At 44.8% G+C, this 20,069-nt stretch overlaps 1 protein-coding gene and 1 long non-coding RNA gene across 3 annotated transcripts in view; both read left to right on the top strand.

The window, feature by feature from the left end:
* Positions 1–20,061, top strand: part of LOC106574892 (phosphorylase b kinase regulatory subunit alpha, liver isoform) — a 36,265-nt gene extending 16,204 nt beyond the window's left edge. Inside the window, exons 21-30 of one of the 2 annotated variants that reach the window (XM_045698325.1) lie at positions 1,733–1,869; positions 1,965–2,103; positions 2,478–2,791; positions 2,964–3,093; positions 4,246–4,347; positions 4,618–4,736; positions 8,148–8,201; positions 9,696–9,929; positions 16,855–17,055; positions 18,489–20,061. In XM_045698325.1, coding sequence (XP_045554281.1) covers positions 1,733–1,869; positions 1,965–2,103; positions 2,478–2,791; positions 2,964–3,093; positions 4,246–4,347; positions 4,618–4,736; positions 8,148–8,201; positions 9,696–9,929; positions 16,855–17,055; positions 18,489–18,662 — 1,604 coding nt within the window. In that variant the 3' untranslated portion in view covers positions 18,663–20,061. Of the gene's footprint in view, positions 1–1,732; positions 1,870–1,964; positions 2,104–2,477; positions 2,792–2,963; positions 3,094–4,245; positions 4,348–4,617; positions 4,737–8,094; positions 8,202–9,695; positions 9,930–16,854; positions 17,056–18,488 lie in introns of those variants that run through there. The other variant, XR_006759871.1, reaches the window with a different exon arrangement.
* Positions 11,628–12,997, top strand: LOC123727914 (uncharacterized). The gene is made up of 3 exons (XR_006759872.1): positions 11,628–11,667; positions 12,043–12,414; positions 12,802–12,997. It is a non-coding gene; the product is annotated as an uncharacterized lncRNA (long non-coding RNA).
* Positions 20,062–20,069: the final 8 nt, after the last annotated feature.

The raw sequence follows: 20,069 nt of genomic DNA, 5'->3' as shown, positions 1-20,069 counted from the left end.
TCTACTGTATCGTTGGGACTCTGTAGGTTTCTACTGTATGGTTGGGACTCTGTTGGTTTCTACTGTATGGTTGGGACTCTGTAGGTTTCTACTGTATGGTTGGGACTCTGTTGGTTTCTACTGTATGGTTGGGACTCTGTTGGTTTCTACTGTATGGTTGGGACTCTGTTGGTTTCTACTGTATCGTTGGGACTCTGTAGGTTTCTACTGTATGGTTGGGACTCTGTTGGTTTCTACTGTATGGTTGGGACTCTGTTGGTTTCTACTGTATCGTTGGGACTCTGTAGGTTTCTACTGTATGGTTGGGACTCTGTAGGTTTCTACTGTATGGTTGGGACTCTGTTGGTTTCTACTGTATGGTTGGGACTCTGTAGGTTTCTACTGTATGGTTGGGACTCTGTAGGTTTCTACTGTATGGTTGGGACTCTGTTGGTTTCTACTGTATGGTTGGGACTCTGTAGGTTTCTACTGTATGGTTGGGACTCTGTTGGTTTCTACTGTATGGTTGGGACTCTGTTGGTTTCTACTGTATGGTTGGGACTCTGTTGGTTTCTACTGTATGGTTGGGACTCTGTAGGTTTCTACTGTATGGTTGGGACTCTGTAGGTTTCTACTGTATGGTTGGGACTCTGTAGGTTTCTACTGTATGGTTGGGACTCTGTTGGTTTCTACTGTATGGTTGGGACTCTGTAGGTTTCTACTGTATGGTTGGGACTCTGTAGGTTTCTACTGTATGGTTGGGACTCTGTTGGTTTCTACTGTATGGTTGGGACTCTGTAGGTTTCTACTGTATCGTTGGGACTCTGTAGGTTTCTACTGTATGGTTGGGACTCTGTAGGTTTCTACTGTATCGTTGGGACTCTGTAGGTTTCTACTGTATGGTTGGGACTCTGTAGGTTTCTACTGTATGGTTGGGACTCTGTAGGTTTCTACTGTATGGTTGGGACTCTGTAGGTTTCTACTGTATGGTTGGGACTCTGTAGGTTTCTACTGTATGGTTGGGACTCTGTAGGTTTCTACTGTATGGTTGGGACTCTGTAGGTTTCTACTGTATGGTTGGGACTCTGTAGGTTTCTACTGTATGGTTGGGACTCTGTTGGTTTCTACTGTATGGTTGGGACTGTAGGTTTCTACTGTATGGTTGGGACTCTGTAGGTTTCTACTGTATGGTTGGGACTCTGTAGGTTTCTACTGTATGGTTGGGACTCTGTAGGTTTCTACTGTATGGTTGGGACTCTGTAGGTTTCTACTGTATGGTTGGGACTCTGTTGGTTTCTACTGTATGGTTGGGACTCTGTTGGTTTCTACTGTATGGTTGGGACTCTGTTGGTTTCTACTGTATGGTTGGGACTCTGTTGGTTTCTACTGTATGGTTGGGACTCTGTAGGTTTCTACTGTATGGTTGGGACTCTGTAGGTTTCTACTGTATGGTTGGGACTCTGTAGGTTTCTACTGTATGGTTGGGACTCTGTAGGTTTCTACTGTATGGTTGGGACTCTGTTGGTTTCTACTGTATGGTACTCTGTAAATATGTGGTAGTAGATATGTGGTAGTAGAGTAGGGGCCTGAGGACACACACTTAATATGTTATGAAATCTGTTGTGAATGTATTGTATTGTTTTAACTGCCTTAATGTTGCTGATACCCTGAAAGAGTAGCTGCTGCCTTGGCAGGAACTAATATGGATCCATAATAAATACAAATACTGTATGGTGAGTGTTGTTTCTTACAGAGGCCTCCATGTATCTTCCTATGACTCCCATCATGAACAAGCACCGTAAATCCCTCAACCTACTGCACGTGGCCCAGCTCACACCGCTCCATCCACACCAACCACACCACCACACACCACATCAACAGCAGCCCAAGGTCAGTTAGTCTACACCAACAACAAACTCCAGCACTGTCTTTCTGGTGCATCTGTGTGTTAGGATCCTCTAATGAGTGTGTATCTTTGCCGTCAGGCCCCCAGTATTGCAGACCTCCAGCTGCCGCGGGACTCCCAGGGTAACACAGACTTTGGCTCTCTGGTGAGACAGTTGAAGGAGTGTCCCACACTGCAGGACCAGGCAGACATACTCTACATCCTGTGTGTGATGAAAGGTACTGATTTAGATCAGAGGTGGGCAAACTGTTAAGGTCCATTATCATTTCTACACACTCTCTGTTTAGTTGTGGGTGTTCAAGTATGGCCTGGAGTTTTTCTTTTTTACACACAAAATAATCATTTCCCCCATTTGTTGTTTAACTCCAACCTCCTGCGGGTCGGATCAAATGGGCCATATTGTTCCCACCCCTGGATTAGATTGTACACGTGTTGGATTGAATTGAATCTTTGAATTGAATCACATTTAATTGAATTCTCTACATGTTTAGGTTTGAATTACACTGAATTGACTCCTCAGGTTGAGTTGAATTGAATTGACTCCTCAGATTGAATTGAACTTAATGTAATGTAATTCTCTCTATCCTAAAAGGTGCTGATTGGCTGGTGGACGTGGGGGGTCAGGGTGGGGTCAGTGTGAGGTGTCTCCTGGAGGAGCTGTATGCCCAGGCTGGGGCCAACAAGGAGTGGGGTCTGATCAGATACATCTCTGGTATCCTGAGAAAGAGAGTGGAGGTGCTGGCTGAGGCCTGTACAGATCTCATCTCCCACCACAAGCAGCTGACAGTGGGGTTACCACCGGAGCCCAGGGAGAAAGTCATCTCAGCTCCTCTTCCTCCAGAAGAGCTCAACTCTCTGATCTATGAGGCCAGTGGGCAGGACATCAGCATCGCTGTGCTCACTCAGGTACAACAAATTACAACTGTGATTATATAAGATGCTTACAGATGCCCATTTCCATCAAGATTCTCTGCCTGGTGCGAGTCTAGCTTGAGATGTTAAAGCAAACTTTGGTCAGTTTTGTAACAAGTCTCTGTGATGGAGGGAAAGTAATGACTGCTGTATTGTGATGATGCAGGAGATCATAGTGTACCTGGCCATGTACGTCCGCTCCCAGCCGGCTCTGTTTGGGGACATGCTGCGTCTCCGAATCGGACTCATCATGCAGGTGATGGCTACAGAGCTGGCCCGCAGTCTACACTGCTCAGGTAGGGTTGTCTACACTGCTCAGGTAGGGTTCGGTCTACACTGCTCAGGTAGGGTTCAGTCTACACTGCTCAGGTAAGGTTCGGTCTACACTGCTCAGGTAGGGTTGTCTGCACTGCTCAGGTAGGGTTCAGTCTACACTGCTCAGGTAGGGTTCGGTCTACACTGCTCAGGTAGGGTTCGGTCTACACTGCTCAGGTAGGGTTCGGTCTACACTGCTCAGGTAGGGTTCGGTCTACACTGCTCAGGTAGGGTTGTCTACACTGCTCAGGTAGGGTTCGGTCTACACTGCTCAGGTAGGGTTCAGTCTACACTGCTCAGGTAAGGTTCGGTCTACACTGCTCAGGTAGGGTTCGGTCTACACTGCTCAGGTAGGGTTCGGTCTACACTGCTCAGGTAGGGTTCGGTCTACACTGCTCAGGTAGGGTTCGGTCTACACTGCTCAGGTAGGGTTCGGTCTACACTGCTCAGGTAGGGTTCGGTCTACACTGCTCAGGTAGGGTTCGGTCTACACTGCTCAGGTAGGGTTGTCTGCACTGCTCAGGTAGGGTTCGGTCTACACTGCTCAGGTAGGGTTCGGTCTACACTGCTCAGGTAGGGTTCGGTCTGCACTGCTCAGGTAGGGTTCGGTCTGCACTGCTCAGGTAGGGTTCGGTCTACACTGCTCAGGTAGGGTTCGGTCTACACTGCTCAGGTAGGGTTCGGTCTACACTGCTCAGGTAGTCTTCGGTCTACACTGCTCAGGTAGGGTTCGGTCTACACTGCTCAGGTAGTCTTCGGTCTACACTGCTCAGGTAGGGTTCGGTCTACACTGCTCAGGTAGGGTTCGGTCTACACTGCTCATGTAGTCTTCGGTCTACACTGCTCAGGTAGGGTTCGGTCTACACTGCTCAGGTAGGGTTCGGTCTACACTGCTCAGGTAGGGTTCAGTACCATTCTTAGAATGGTAGAATATATCAGCTGTGTTCTAAAGGCCTCAGTAGACTCATCATCTGAATAGGGCTCTGGTAGTTATTTCAGGTAAACCTGGTTAGTAGTAACACTACTGTATCTGGATGTTGAGCTGTATGGCCTTTAGTGTGGAAGTGCCTGGGGAGTTTTTACAGAGTGTCTCTACTCAGCGTTGCAGCCATCTCTCTTTCTGTCCTCTGCAGGGGAGGAGGCCTCTGAGAGCCTGATGAACTTGAGTCCGTCAGACATGAAGAACCTGCTACATCACATCCTCAGTGGGAAGGAGTTTGGGGTGGAGAGGAGCAGTGAGTCTTTCCCAATCCCAAATCAGCCCCTATCCCGACCCCTACATAGACCCCTAGCCCCGACCCCTACATAGACCCCTAGCCCCGACCCCTACATAGACCCCTAGCCCCGACCCCTACATAGCCAGCATTAGTAGTTTCTACAGTATTAATACATTTTCTGATTCTTCTCAAATCTTTACATGTGTACTGGTATCTTTGCAGGTGTAGTACTATTTTATTAAGTCAAATGAATTGTTGTGTTGTCTGTGTCCCTTTCTCCTGTGTCAGTGCGTCCTATGCAGTCGTCAGCCACCAGCCCGGCTGTCTCCATCCATGAGCTGGGTCACACTGGAGCCACTAAGACGGAGCGCACCGGCATCCGCAAGCTGAAGCGTGAGATCAAACAGGTATGGTCACGTCAGCTGACTATTGCATGTCATGGAGAATATCTACACCAGGGTTCTCCAACAGGTCCATCACAAGCTACCAGTAACTCACAGTCTACCTGAGTAGCTCGCCAAACAATTCTGAAAAAGCATTTATTTTTCACGTGTTCTACCGCAAACTGTCATAAACAAATCTCACTAGTATTAGACAAGTCAAGCTCCCGGCTACTATCCAATCAAATCCACATTGACATTCAACCACCCCTGGTTAGCCACAACTGGCTTAAAGCCAAGCGGAACACAATATCTGACCATTCATTTCCAGCAATATTGCCCCTTTTGTGTCTGTGTGGTGTGTGCTTTTGTCATTCACTTGGTTTAGCCAGTTAGGGATCATAATAACTATCTTCTGACTAGACAGAATGACATTCCCCCAAGAAAACAGAATTTGGGAAAATACAAAGACTGCCTATTTGAAAGCTCTGAAAAAATGTATGCTTATCTTGTGAAATGTTTCATAATTTAAAAGTAGCTCTCATGCTAGAAAAGGTTGGAGACCCCTGATTTCCTTTGACCTATAATTTAATCTACAGGTCAGTATAGACCTAATGCTCTATAATTTAATCTACAGGTTAGTATAGACCTAATGCTCTATAATTTAATCTACAGGTCAGTATAGACCTAATGCTCTATAATTTAATCTACAGGTTAGTATAGACCTAATGCTCTATAATTTAATCTACAGGTTAGTATAGACCTAATGCTCTATAATTTAATCTACAGGTTAGTATAGACCTAATGCTCTATAATTTAATCTACAGGTTAGTATAGACCTAATGCTCTATAATTTAATCTACAGGTCAGTATAGACCTAATGCTCTATAATTTAATCTACAGGTTAGTATAGACCTAATGCTCTATAATTTAATCTACAGGTCAGTATAGACCTAATGCTCTATAATTTAATCTACAGGTTAGTATAGACCTAATGCTCTATAATTTAATCTACAGGTTAGTATAGACCTAATGCTCTATAATTTAATCTACAGGTTAGTATAGACCTAATGCTCTATAATTTAATCTACAGGTTAGTATAGACCTAATGCTCTATAATTTAATCTACAGGTTAGTATAGACCTAATGCTCTATAATTTAATCTACAGGTTAGTATAGACCTAATGCTCTATAATTTAATCTGCAGGTTAGTATAGACCTAATGCTCTATAATTTAATCTACAGGTTAGTATAGACCTAATGCTCTATAATTTAATCTACAGGTTAGTATAGACCTAATGCTCTATAATTTAATCTACAGGTTAGTATAGACCTAATGCTCTATAATTTAATCTACAGGTTAGTATAGACCTAATGCTCTATAATTTAATCTACAGGTTAGTATAGACCTAATGCTCTATAATTTAATCTACAGGTTAGTATAGACCTAATGCTCTATAATTTAATCTACAGGTTAGTATAGACCTAATGCTCTATAATTTAATCTACAGGTTAGTATAGACCTAATGCTCTATAATTTAATCTACAGGTCAGTATAGACCTAATGCTCTATAATTTAATCTACAGGTCAGTATAGACCTAATGCTCTATAATTTAATCTACAGGTTAGTATAGACCTAATGCTCTATAATTTAATCTACAGGTCAGTATAGACCTAATGCTCCATAATTTAATCTACAGGTCAGTATAGACCTAATGCTCTATAATTTAATCTACAGGTCAGTATAGACCTAATGCTCTATAATTTAATCTACAGGTCAGTATAGACCTAATGCTCTATAATTTAATCTACAGGTCAGTATAGACCTAATGCTCTATAATTTAATCTACAGGTCAGTATAGACCTAATGCTCTATAATTTAATCTACAGGTTAGTATAGACCTAATGCTCTATAATTTAATCTACAGGTTAGTATAGACCTAATGCTCTATAATTTAATCTACAGGTTAGTATAGACCTAATGCTCTATAATTTAATCTGCAGGTTAGTATAGACCTAATGCTCTATAATTTAATCTACAGGTTAGTATAGACCTAATGCTCTATAATTTAATCTACAGGTTAGTATAGACCTAATGCTCTATAATTTAATCTACAGGTCAGTATAGACCTAATGCTCTATAATTTAATCTACAGGTTAGTATAGACCTAATGCTCTATAATTTAATCTACAGGTCAGTATAGACCTAATGCTCTATAATTTAATCTACAGGTTAGTATAGACCTAATGCTCTATAATTTAATCTACAGGTTAGTATAGACCTAATGCTCTATAATTTAATCTACAGGTTAGTATAGACCTAATGCTCTATAATTTAATCTACAGGTTAGTATAGACCTAATGCTCTATAATTTAATCTACAGGTCAGTATAGACCTAATGCTCCATAATTTAATCTACAGGTCAGTATAGACCTAATGCTCTATAATTTAATCTACAGGTCAGTATAGACCTAATGCTCTATAATTTAATCTACAGGTCAGTATAGACCTAATGCTCTATAATTTAATCTACAGGTTAGTATAGACCTAATGCTCTATAATTTAATCTACAGGTCAGTATAGACCTAATGCTCTATAATTTAATCTACAGGTTAGTATAGACCTAATGCTCTATAATTTTATCTACAGGTTAGTATAGACCTAATGCTCTATAATTTAATCTACAGGTTAGTATAGACCTAATGCTCTATAATTTAATCTACAGGTTAGTATAGACCTAATGCTCTATAATTTAATCTACAGGTTAGTATAGACCTAATGCTCTATAATTTAATCTACAGGTCAGTATAGACCTAATGCTCTATAATTTAATCTACAGGTCAGTATAGACCTAATGCTCTATAATTTAATCTACAGGTCAGTATAGACCTAATACTCTATAATTTAATCTACAGGTCAGTATAGACCTAATGCTCTATAATTTAATCTACAGGTTAGTATAGACCTAATGCTCTATAATTTAATCTACAGGTCAGTATAGACCTAATACTCTTTCTGTATGTTTGATTGTAGTTAGATATGATGACAGAATGCTCTTTGTCTATAGTAGTAATAATGTTGTAATGTTTGTATGGTTCTGATTACAGTTGGATGACTCGTTTCGTCCGATCAGCGTGGGTTGAGTTTGTTAGTTAATAGTCATGTTGCCTCATCAGCTCTAATCTCCACAGCTAGACCCTAATGAAACCAACCATTATAACATGACATGAAGCCACCAGCTGAAAGCCCATTCATACCAGCTGTACTAGAACACAGTCAGTAGTGCCTTACCTCATGCTGAGCTGCTGATCATGTCTGCCTGTTTCCTAGCCCACATCTTTAACTGTCTAGTGTTTTATCATAATCTAAACTGTATTTCCAAGGTGTCTCTCCCTCGATGACAACATGACGTCTTCTCCATGTTGTTCCTTTCCAGATGAGTAACAGTGGTTATTCCATCAGCAGCAATGTCACCTCTCCCCGCTCCACGGTAAACCATGTCTCCCTCATTATCCCATGTTCACTAAACCATGCAGATGAGGTTCACTCTGAACGCTTGTCTTTCTTCGTTACGTTGCCTTATGCTGGCTGTGCTAACATGTACTGGCCTGTAGCATGCTGGTGTCGTCATGGTAACATGTACTGGCCTGTAGCATGCTGGTGTCGTCATGGTAACGTGTACTGGCCTGTGGCATGCTGGTGTCGTCATGGTAACATGTACTGGCCTGTAGCATGCTGGTGTCGTCATGGTAACGTGTACTGGCCTGTAGCATGCTGGTGTCGTCATGGTAACGTGTACTGGCCTGTAGCATGCTGGTGTCGTCATGGTAACGTGTACTGGCCTGTAGCATGCTGGTGTCGTCATGGTAACGTGTACTGGCCTGTAGCATGCTGGTGTCGTCATGGTAACGTGTACTGGCCTGTAGCATGCTGGTGTCGTCATGGTAACGTGTACTGGCCTGTAGCATGCTGGTGTCGTCATGGTAACATGTACTGGCCTGTAGCATGCTGGTGTCGTCATGGTAACATGTACTGGCCTGTAGCATGCTGGTGTCGTCATGGTAACATGTACTGGCCTGTGGCATGCTGGTGTCGTCATGGTAACATGTACTGGCCTGTAGCATGCTGGTGTCGTCATGGTAACATGTACTGGCCTGTAGCATGCTGGTGTCGTCATGGTAACATGGACTGTATTTGATTCAAAGTAACAGGAAATCATAAGATTGTATGGTAGAAGTGTGTGTGTGTGTGTGTGTGTGTGTGTGTGTGTGTGTGTGTGTGTGTGTGTGTGTGTGTGTGTGTGTGTGTGTGTGTGTGTGTGTGTGAACATGAGTGACACATGCATGTCGGTATGCATGTCGGTACATGAACAGGGGAGTGTACGCTCTTGTGTGTGTTTGTACTTGAGTGTGTGTATGTATGTGTTTTTGCACTTAAGTGTGTGTATATACACAGTGTACAAAACATTAGGAACACCCCCCATGCTCTCAGAATAGCCTCAATTTGTCAGGGCATGGACTCTACAAGGTGAAAGCGTTCCACAGGGATGCTGACCCATGTTGACTCCAATCCTTTGGGTGGTGGACCATTCTTCATACACACGGGAAACTGTTGAGTGTGAAAACCCCAGCAGTATTACAGTTCTTGATACAAACCGGTGCTCTTGGCACCTACTACCATACCCTGTTCAAAGGCACTTAAATATTTTGTCTTGCTCATTCAACCTCTGAATGGTACACACACACAATCCATGTCTCAATTGTCTCAAGGCTTAAAAATCCTTTAACCTGTCTCATCCCCTTCATCTACACTGATTGAAGTGGATTTAACAAGTGACATTAACAAGGGATCATAGCTTTCACCTGAATTCACCTGGTGTGTGTGTGTGTGTGTGTGTGTGTGTGTGTGTGTGTGTGTGTGTGTGTGTGTGTGTGTGTGTGTGTGTGTACTGTGTACGTATATGAACACGTATCTCCCCCTGTAGCGTTGCAGCAGCCCCTCCACCCCCAGTGGTATCCTGTCCCCTGTAGGCCCCGGGGGGTCAGACAGCCACCTGCAGTGGGAGGAGCGGCAGGGCCAGTGGCTGAGGAGGAGACGACTGGATGGGGCCATCAACAGGGTCCCAATGGGCTTCTACCAGAAGGTGTGGAAGATCCTGCAGAAGTGCCACGGCCTGTCTATAGATGGATACGTGCTTCCTTCCTCCACTACCAGAGAGGTATGTAGTGTCATGGCCTGTCTATAGATGGATACGTGCTGTCTTCCTCCACTACCAGAGAGGTATGTAGTGTCATGGTCTGTCTATAGATGGATACGTGCTTCCTTCCTCCACTACCAGAGAGGTATGTAGTGTCATGGTCTGTCTATAGATGGATACGTGCTTCCTTCCTCCACTACCAGAGAGGTATGTAGTGTCATGGTCTGTCTATAGATGGATACGTGCTTCCTTCCTCCACTACCAGAGAGGTATGTAGTGTCATGGTCTGTCTATAGATGGATACGTGCTTTCTTCCTCCACTACCAGAGAGGTATGTAGTGTCATGGTCTGTCTATAGATGGATACGTGCTGTCTTCCTCCACTACCAGAGAGGTATGTAGTGTCATGGCCTGTCTATAGATGGATACGTGCTGTCCTTCCTCCACTACCAGAGAGGTATGTAGTGTCATGGTCTGTCTATAGATGGATACGTGCTGTCTTCCTCCACTACCAGAGAGGTATGTAGTGTCATGGTCTGTCTATAGATGGATACGTGCTTCCTTCCTCCACTACCAGAGAGGTATGTAGTGTCATGGTCTGTCTATAGATGGATACGTGCTGTCTTCCTCCACTACCAGAGAGGTATGTAGTGTCATGGCCTGTCTATAGATGGATACGTGCTTCCTTCCTCCACTACCAGAGAGGTATGTAGTGTCATGGTCTGTCTATAGATGGATACGTGCTGTCTTCCTCCACTACCAGAGAGGTATGTAGTGTCATGGTCTGTCTATAGATGGATACGTGCTTCCTTCCTCCACTACCAGAGAGGTATGTAGTGTCATGGTCTGTCTATAGATGGATACGTGCTGTCCTTCCTCCACTACCAGAGAGGTATGTAGTGTCATGGTCTGTCTATAGATGGATACGTGCTTTCTTCCTCCACTACCAGAGAGGTATGTAGTGTCATGGTCTGTCTATAGATGGATACGTGCTTCCTTCCTCCACTACCAGAGAGGTATGTAGTGTCATGGTCTGTCTATAGATGGATACATGCTGTCTTCCTCCACTACCAGAGAGGTATGTAGTGTCATGGTCTGTCTATAGATGGATACGTGCTTCCTTCCTCCACTACCAGAGAGGTATGTAGTGTCATGGTCTGTCTATAGATGGATACGTGCTTCCTTCCTCCACTACCAGAGAGGTATGTAGTGTCATGGTCTGTCTATAGATGGATACGTGCTGTCTTCCTCCACTACCAGAGAGGTATGTAGTGTCATGGTCTGTCTATAGATGGATACGTGCTGCCTTCCTCCACTACCAGAGAGGTATGTAGTGTCATGGTCTGTCTATAGATGGATACGTGCTGTCTTCCTCCACTACCAGAGAGGTATGTAGTGTCATGGCCTGTCTATAGATGGATACGTGCTGTCTTCCTCCACTACCAGAGAGGTATGTAGTGTCATGGTCTGTCTATAGATGGATACGTGCTTCCTTCCTCCACTACCAGAGAGGTATGTAGTGTCATGGTCTGTCTATAGATGGATACGTGCTGTCTTCCTCCACTACCAGAGAGGTATGTAGTGTCATGGTCTGTCTATAGATGGATACGTGCTTCCTTCCTCCACTACCAGAGAGGTATGTAGTGTCATGGTCTGTCTATAGATGGATACGTGCTTCCTTCCTCCACTACCAGAGAGGTATGTAGTGTCATGGTCTGTCTATAGATGGATACGTGCTGTCTTCCTCCACTACCAGAGAGGTATGTAGTGTCATGGTCTGTCTATAGATGGATACGTGCTTCCTTCCTCCACTACCAGAGAGGTATGTAGTGTCATGGTCTGTCTATAGATGGATACGTGCTTTCTTCCTCCACTACCAGAGAGGTATGTAGTGTCATGGTCTGTCTATAGATGGATACGTGCTTCCTTCCTCCACTACCAGAGAGGTATGTAGTGTCATGGTCTGTCTATAGATGGATACGTGCTGTCTTCCTCCACTACCAGAGAGGTATGTAGTGTCATGGTCTGTCTATAGATGGATACGTGCTTCCTTCCTCCACTACCAGAGAGGTATGTAGTGTCATGGTCTGTCTATAGTTATGGATACGTGCTTCCCTTCCTCCACTACCAGAGAGGTATGTAGTGTCATGGTCTGTCTATAGATGGATACGTGCTTCCTTCCTCCACTACCAGAGAGGTATGTAGTGTCATGGTCTGTCTATAGATGGATACGTGCTGTCTTCCTCCACTACCAGAGAGGTATGTAGTGTCATGGTCTGTCTATAGATGGATACGTGCTTCCTTCCTCCACTACCAGAGAGGTATGTAGTGTCATGGTCTGTCTATAGATGGATACGTGCTGTCTTCCTCCACTACCAGAGAGGTATGTAGTGTCATGGTCTGTCTATAGATGGATACGTGCTGCCTTCCTCCACTACCAGAGAGGTATGTAGTGTCATGGTCTGTCTATAGATGGATACGTGCTGTCTTCCTCCACTACCAGAGAGGTATGTAGTGTCATGGTCTGTCTATAGATGGATACGTGCTTCCTTCCTCCACTACCAGAGAGGTATGTAGTGTCATGGTCTGTCTATAGATGGATACGTGCTTTCTTCCTCCACTACCAGAGAGGTATGTAGTGTCATGGTCTGTCTATAGATGGATACGTGCTTCCTTCCTCCACTACCAGAGAGGTATGTAGTGTCATGGTCTGTCTATAGATGGATACGTGCTGTCTTCCTCCACTACCAGAGAGGTATGTAGTGTCATGGTCTGTCTTATTAGTATGGATCACCAAGGTTGTGCGTTCCTTCCTCCACTACCAGAGAAGTATGTAGTGTATGCTTCTGTCTATAGATGGATACGTGCGTCTCCTTCCTCCACTACCAGAGAAGGTATGTAGTGTCATGGTCTGTCTATAGATGGATACGTGCTTCCTTCCTCCACTACCAGAGAGGTATGTAGTGTCATGGTCTGTCTATAGATGGATACGTGCTTCCTTCCTCCACTACCAGAGAGGTATGTAGTGTCATGGTCTGGCTATAGATGGATACGTGCTGTCTTCCTCCACTACCAGAGAGGTATGTAGTGTCATGGTCTGTCTATAGATGGATACGTGCTGTCTTCCTCCACTACCAGAGAGGTATGTAGTGTCATGGTCTGTCTATAGATGGATACGTGCTTCCTTCCTCCACTACCAGAGAGGTATGTAGTGTCATGGTCTGTCTATAGATGGATACGTGCTTCCTTCCTCCACTACCAGAGAGGTATGTAGTGTCATGGTCTGTCTATAGATGGATACGTGCTGTCTTCCTCCACTACCAGAGAGGTATGTAGTGTCATGGTCTGTCTATAGATGGATACGTGCTGTCTTCCTCCACTACCAGAGAGGTATGTAGTGTCATGGTCTGTCTATAGATGGATACGTGCTGTCTTCCTCCACTACCAGAGAGGTATGTAGTGTCATGGTCTGTCTATAGATGGATACGTGCTGTCTTCCTCCACTACCAGAGAGGTATGTAGTGTCATGGTCTGTCTATAGATGGATACGTGCTGTCTTCCTCCACTACCAGAGAGGTATGTAGTGTCATGGTCTGTCTATAGATGGATACGTGCTGTCTTCCTCCACTACCAGAGAGGTATGTAGTGTCATGGTCTGTCTATAGATGGATACGTGCTGTCTTCCTCCACTACCAGAGAGGTATGTAGTGTCATGGTCTGTCTATAGATGGATACGTGCTTCCTTCCTCCACTACCAGAGAGGTATGTAGTGTCATTGTCTGTCTATAGATGGATACGTGCTGTCTTCCTCCACTACCAGAGAGGTATGTAGTGTCATGGTCTGTCTATAGATGGATACGTGCTGTCTTCCTCCACTACCAGAGAGGTATGTAGTGTCATGGTCTGTCTATAGATGGATACGTGCTGTCTTCCTCCACTACCAGAGAGGTATGTAGTGTCATGGTCTGTCTATAGATGGATACGTGCTGTCTTCCTCCACTACCAGAGAGGTATGTAGTGTCATGGTCTGTCTATAGATGGATACGTGCTGTCTTCCTCCACTACCAGAGAGGTATGTAGTGTCATGGTCTGTCTATAGATGGATACGTGCTGTCTTCCTCCACTACCAGAGAGGTATGTAGTGTCATGGTCTGTCTATAGATGGATACGTGCTTCCTTCCTCCACTACCAGAGAGGTATGTAGTGTCATGGTCTGTCTATAGATGGATACGTGCTGTCTTCCTCCACTACCAGAGAGGTATGTAGTGTCATGGTCTGTCTATAGATGGATACGTGCTTCCTTCCTCCACTACCAGAGAGGTATGTAGTGTCATGGTCTGTCTATAGATGGATACGTGCTGCCTTCCTCCACTACCAGAGAGGTATGTAGTGTCATGGTCTGTCTATAGATGGATACGTGCTTCCTTCCTCCACTACCAGAGAGGTATGTAGTGTCATGGTCTGTCTATAGATGGATACGTGCTGTCTTCCTCCACTACCAGAGAGGTATGTAGTGTCATGGTCTGTCTATAGATGGATACGTGCTTCCTTCCTCCACTACCAGAGAGGTATGTAGTGTCATGGTCTGTCTATAGATGGATACGTGCTTCCTTCCTCCACTACCAGAGAGGTATGTAGTGTCATGGTCTGTCTATAGATGGATACGTGCTGTCTTCCTCCACTACCAGAGAGGTATGTAGTGTCATGGTCTGTCTATAGATGGATACGTGCTTTCTTCCTCCACTACCAGAGAGGTATGTAGTGTCATGGTCTGTCTATAGATGGATACGTGCTGTCTTCCTCCACTACCAGAGAGGTATGTAGTGTCATGGCCTGTCTATAGATGGATACGTGCTGTCTTCCTCCACTACCAGAGAGGTATGTAGTGTCATGGTCTGTCTATAGATGGATACGTGCTGTCTTCCTCCACTACCAGATAGGTATGTAGTGTCATGGTCTGTCTATAGATGGATACGTGCTGTCTTCCTCCACTACCAGAGAGGTATGTAGTGTCATGGTCTGTCTATAGATGGATACGTGCTGTCTTCCTCCACTACCAGAGAGGTATGTAGTGTCATGGCCTGTCTATAGATGGATACGTGCTGTCTTCCTCCACTACCAGAGAGGTATGTAGTGTCATGGTCTGTCTATAGATGGATACGTGCTGTCTTCCTCCACTACCAGAGAGGTATCTAGTGTCATGGTCTGTTTATAGATGGATATGTGCTGTCTTCCTCCACTACCAAATCAAATTCAAATCAAATCAAATGTATTTATATAGCCCTTCTTACATCAGCTGATATCTCAAAGTGCTGTACAGAAACCCAGCCTAAAACCCCAAACAGCAAGCAATGCAGGTGTAGAAGCACGGTGGCTAGGAAAAACTCCCTAGAAAGGCCAAAACCTAGGAAGAAACCTATAGAGGAGCCAGGCTATGAGGGGTGGCCAGTCCTCTTCTGGCTGTGCCGGGTAGAGAGGAATCAGGCTGTGAGGGGTGGCCAGTCCTCTTCTGGCTGTGCCGGGTGGAGAGGAATCAGGCTGTGAGGGGTGGCCAGTCCTCTTCTGGCTGTGCCGGGTGGAGAGGAATCAGGCTGTGAGGGGTGGCCAGTCCTCTTCTGGCTGTGCCGGGTGGAGAGGAATCAGGCTGTGAGGGGTGGCCAGTCCTCTTCTGGCTGTGCCGGGTGGAGAGGAATCAGGCTGTGAGGGGTGGCCAGTCCTCTTCTGGCTGTGCCGGGTGGAGAGGAATCAGGCTGTGAGGGGTGGCCAGTCCTCTTCTGGCTGTGCCGGGTGGAGAGGAATCAGGCTGTGAGGGGTGGCCAGTCCTCTTTTGGCTGTGCCGGGTGGAGAGGAATCAGGCTGTGAGGGGTGGCCAGTCCTCTTCTGGCTGTGCCGGGTAGAGAGGAACCAGGCTGTGAGGGGTGGCCAGTCCTCTTCTGGCTGTGCCGGGTAGAGAGGAACCAGGCTGTGAGGGGTGGCCAGGCCTCTTCTGGCTGTGCCGGGTAGAGAGGAATCAGGCTGTGAGGGGTGGCCAGTCCTCTTCTGGCTGTGCCGGGTGGAGAGGAATCAGGCTGTGAGGGGTGGCCAGTCCTCTTCTGGCTGTGCCGGGTGGAGAGGAATCAGGCTGTGAGGGGTGGCCAGTCCTCTTCTGGCTGTGCCGGGTGGAGAGGAATCAGGCTGTGAGGGGTGGCCAGTCCTCTTCTGGCTGTGCCGGGTGGAGAGGAATCAGGCTGTGAGGGGTGGCCAGGCCTCTTCTGGATGTGCCGGGTAGAGAGGAATCAGGCTGTGAGGGGTGGCCAGTCCTCTTCTGGCTGTGCCGGGTAGAGAGGAACCAGGCTGTGAGGGGTGGCCAGTCCTCTTCTGGCTGTGCCGGGTGGAGAGGAACCAGGCTATGAGGGGTGGCCAGTCCTCTTCTGGCTGTGCCGGGTGGAGAGGAATCAGGCTATGAGGGGTGGCCAGTCCTCTTCTGGCTGTGCCGGGTAGAGAGGAACCAGGCTATGAGGGGTGGCCAGTCCTCTTCTGGCTGTGCCGGGTGGAGAGGAACCAGGCTATGAGGGGTGGCCAGTCCTCTTCTGGCTGTGCCGGGTAGAGAGGAACCAGGCTGTGAGGGGTGGCCAGTCCTCTTCTGGCTGTGCCGGGTAGAGAGGAACCAGGCTGTGAGGGGTGGCCAGTCCTCTTCTGGCTGTGCCGGGTGGAGATTATAACAGCCCTTTTTACAACAACATTTATAATGTGCAGTAACCCCCCTAGACCCCCAAACAGCAACACGACATCAAGGAACATCTCTCTGCCTACAGTGTTTCACCTTTACAACAAATGTTGCTTCCTATAATAGTAGGAAATAAGATTTCATTTCAGACACTCTGATTGGCACAGATAGATCCCTTGATGGAGATTCAATCTGTGTCTGGGAAACCGTTCTGACTCCGACGTTGTGTCCCTGCCTACAGATGACAGAGGGTGAGATCAAGTTTGCGGTGCACGTGGAGTCTGTTCTGAACCACGTCCCCCAGCCAGAGTACAGACAGCTGCTGGTGGAGGCTGTGATGGTGCTGACTCTGGTGGCTGACATGGATGTGGACAACATCGGAGGAATCATCCTGATAGACCGCATCGTACACATGGCCAATGACCTCTTCTTACAGGACCAGGTAAGTCTGAGCCAGAACGGCCCATAGGGCAGGAGCCTTTTTCCTGTTTCTATAGCGTGATGTACAAGTAAGTACACCCTCTGGAAAATCTGTAAGCAGAGACGCATCGGGTCCCATTTTTAAAGTGTTTGGTATGACTCGACCAGGGATCGAACCCCCAAGCTTCCAATCTCAGGGTGGAAACTATTCCCACAAGGCCACGGAGATGGTCACAAGAAAGTAATGTCCTATAAAGGGTTAATGTGTGACGGTCACTAGAAAGTAATGTCCTATAAAGGGTTAATGTGTGACGGTCACTAGAAAGTAATGTCCTATAAAGGGTTAATGTGTGATGGTGACTAGAAAGTAATGTCCTATAAAGGGTTAATGTGTGACGGTCACTAGAAAGTAATGTCCTATAAAGGGTTAATGTGTGACGGTCACTAGAAAGTAATGTCCTATAAAGGGTTAATGTGTGATGGTCACTAGAAAGTAATGTCCTATAAAGGGTTAATGTGTGATGGTGACTAGAAAGTAATGTCCTATAAAGGGTTAATGTGTGATGGTCACTAGAAAGTAATGTCCTATAAAGGGTTAATGTGTGATGGTGACTAGAAAGTAATGTCCTATAAAGGGTTAATGTGTGACGGTCACTAGAAAGTAATGTCCTATAAAGGGTTAATGTGTGATGGTGACTAGAAAGTAATGTCCTATAAAGGGTTAATGTGTGACGGTCACTAGAAAGTAATGTCCTATAAAGGGTTAATGTGTGATGGTCACTAGAAAGTAATGTCCTATAAAGGGTTAATGTGTGACGGTCACTAGAAAGTAATGTCCTATAAAGGGTTAATGTGTGATGGTCACTAGAAAGTAATGTCCTATAAAGGGTTAATGTGTGATGGTGACTAGAAAGTAATGTCCTATAAAGGGTTAATGTGTAACGGTCACTAGAAAGTAATGTCCTATAAAGGGTTAATGTGTGATGGTGACTAGAAAGTAATGTCCTATAAAGGGTTAATGTGTGATGGTGACTAGAAAGTAATGTCCTATAAAGGGTTAATGTGTGATGGTGACTAGAAAGTAATGTCCTATAAAGGGTTAATGTGTGATGGTGACTAGAAAGTAATGTCCTATAAAGAGTTAATGTGTGACGGTCACTAGAAAGTAATGTCCTATAAAGAGTTAATGTGTGACGGTCACTAGAAAGTAATGTCCTATAAAGGGTTAATGTGTGATGGTCCAGTTCAATGACCTGGATGTCTGTCCTGTATCGTTGCCATATTATCATGTTAACTAGAGTCATGTGTCTGCCTGACTCGTCCACATGACTATCATATTGTAACACGGTGTCAGAAGTGGGATCAGACCCCATGTCTCAGTTTGGAATAAGACCTATTTTCTACCTAGACAACATGATCTGTATCTACCTATCAGCCTTGTCCTCTATGTTCCAGAGGACCCATGGAGCCAATGAGTACTTCCTGGAGAAGGATCCAGCCACGGGGATATGTCACTTCTTCTATGACAGCGCCCCTAGTGGCAGCTACGGTACCATGACCTACCTCTCCAAGGCTGTGGTCACATACCTACAAGACTTCCTGCCACAGTCTACCTGTCTCATGCAATGAACTATCAGACTGGGTTTGATGTATAGCGCTCTCCCTGGCCTCGCAGGCAGCTATCAAGGGAGACTAGTCGAGTATTATATTATAGTGTGGAAGGAAACACTAGTGCCTAGTTCCGATTCTCCCCAAGTGTACACTCGTTCACTCCCATTCAAGGATGATTTAAAATCATTGGATTGAATTGTTGAAGGGAAGTGAATGAGTGCACACTTCAGAGAGAAGGGGGAGAACTAGACTTAGGTAGGAAGTTGGATGGGGATTGACCTATGACCTATGACTAAGATATACACAACACACTCTACTCAAAGGAGTTTTATTGCAGCTAATTGATTGAATATAATCAATAATATAGCAGGTTTCAAATGAAATATGTTCGTTTTTTATTTTGAGTGTTGGACTACACACTGTACTAAAATTATTTATTATTTTAACATTTAATATATATGTGCAAATCAGATCTAGTTGTTTAAAACAATCTAATATGATATAATGAGTGTATTTTTCCTAACCCTCCTCTATTGTATCAGTCTCACCCTGTCTTGTGAGAATGTGGGGTAATAAACATTTCCAGACGTTACTATGTTATCCCGTGTTGAAGTACTGCAGCTGACTGTGTACCTTTAATCCCACTGGAAAATGACATTTACCTCATGTTATCTGAAGTGTTGCTCACCATCACCACTGTATGTGTCACAAATACTGTTCATTTATCCAGCTATGCCTTCATAGCTGCTAATGTGAATGTGTGTTTATCTGTGAAGTAAAATAATGGCAATGTGATTATATATAACATGGTTGAATCAGTCCAACAGCGGTTCATTCCATTTGAGTATGCCATATTTCAGCCTTTTGCCGTAAACATTCTGTACAACACTGTGTATTAGACATTAGCATCCCAGCAGGCTTATAGTTGAGACCATAAGGAAAGGGAGAATCTGTTTGCAGTTAAGGACGACTGAGGCTGAAACAGTTCTGTTTTTGTGTCTAATTTTATTTTATATATATATATATAAAGAGTACATTTCCATAGAGACTATAAATATAGTGGATACATAGAAATAATTTATTTTTAACAAGCACTATGACTGTTTATATAACAGACTAAAGTACAATTAATACTGTCACTTTTAATCAAAAAATGACATTTGATATTCCTATGGACATGGCCATGGCCATGTTATAAGTCTGCAGTTGAGGACATTTTGACACGTGGACCAAGTTGAGGACATTTTGACACGTGGACCAAGTTGAGGACATTTTGAGGGGATCAATTCTACTAATCAATTATAACAGTGTCTGACAACATGTTTTCACTCATTCATTCACACTACCTTGTAAAACAACATGTAATCATTTGAGGAAATGTATCTAAACGCCATCAATTAAATCCCTAAACTAATAAGGTGTTCT

The sequence above is a fragment of the Salmo salar genome, chromosome ssa16, assembly GCF_905237065.1.
Source record: "Salmo salar chromosome ssa16, Ssal_v3.1, whole genome shotgun sequence".
Classification (NCBI taxonomy): Eukaryota; Metazoa; Chordata; class Actinopteri; order Salmoniformes; family Salmonidae; genus Salmo; species Salmo salar.
This window is presented reverse-complemented; position numbering and strand designations above follow the sequence as displayed.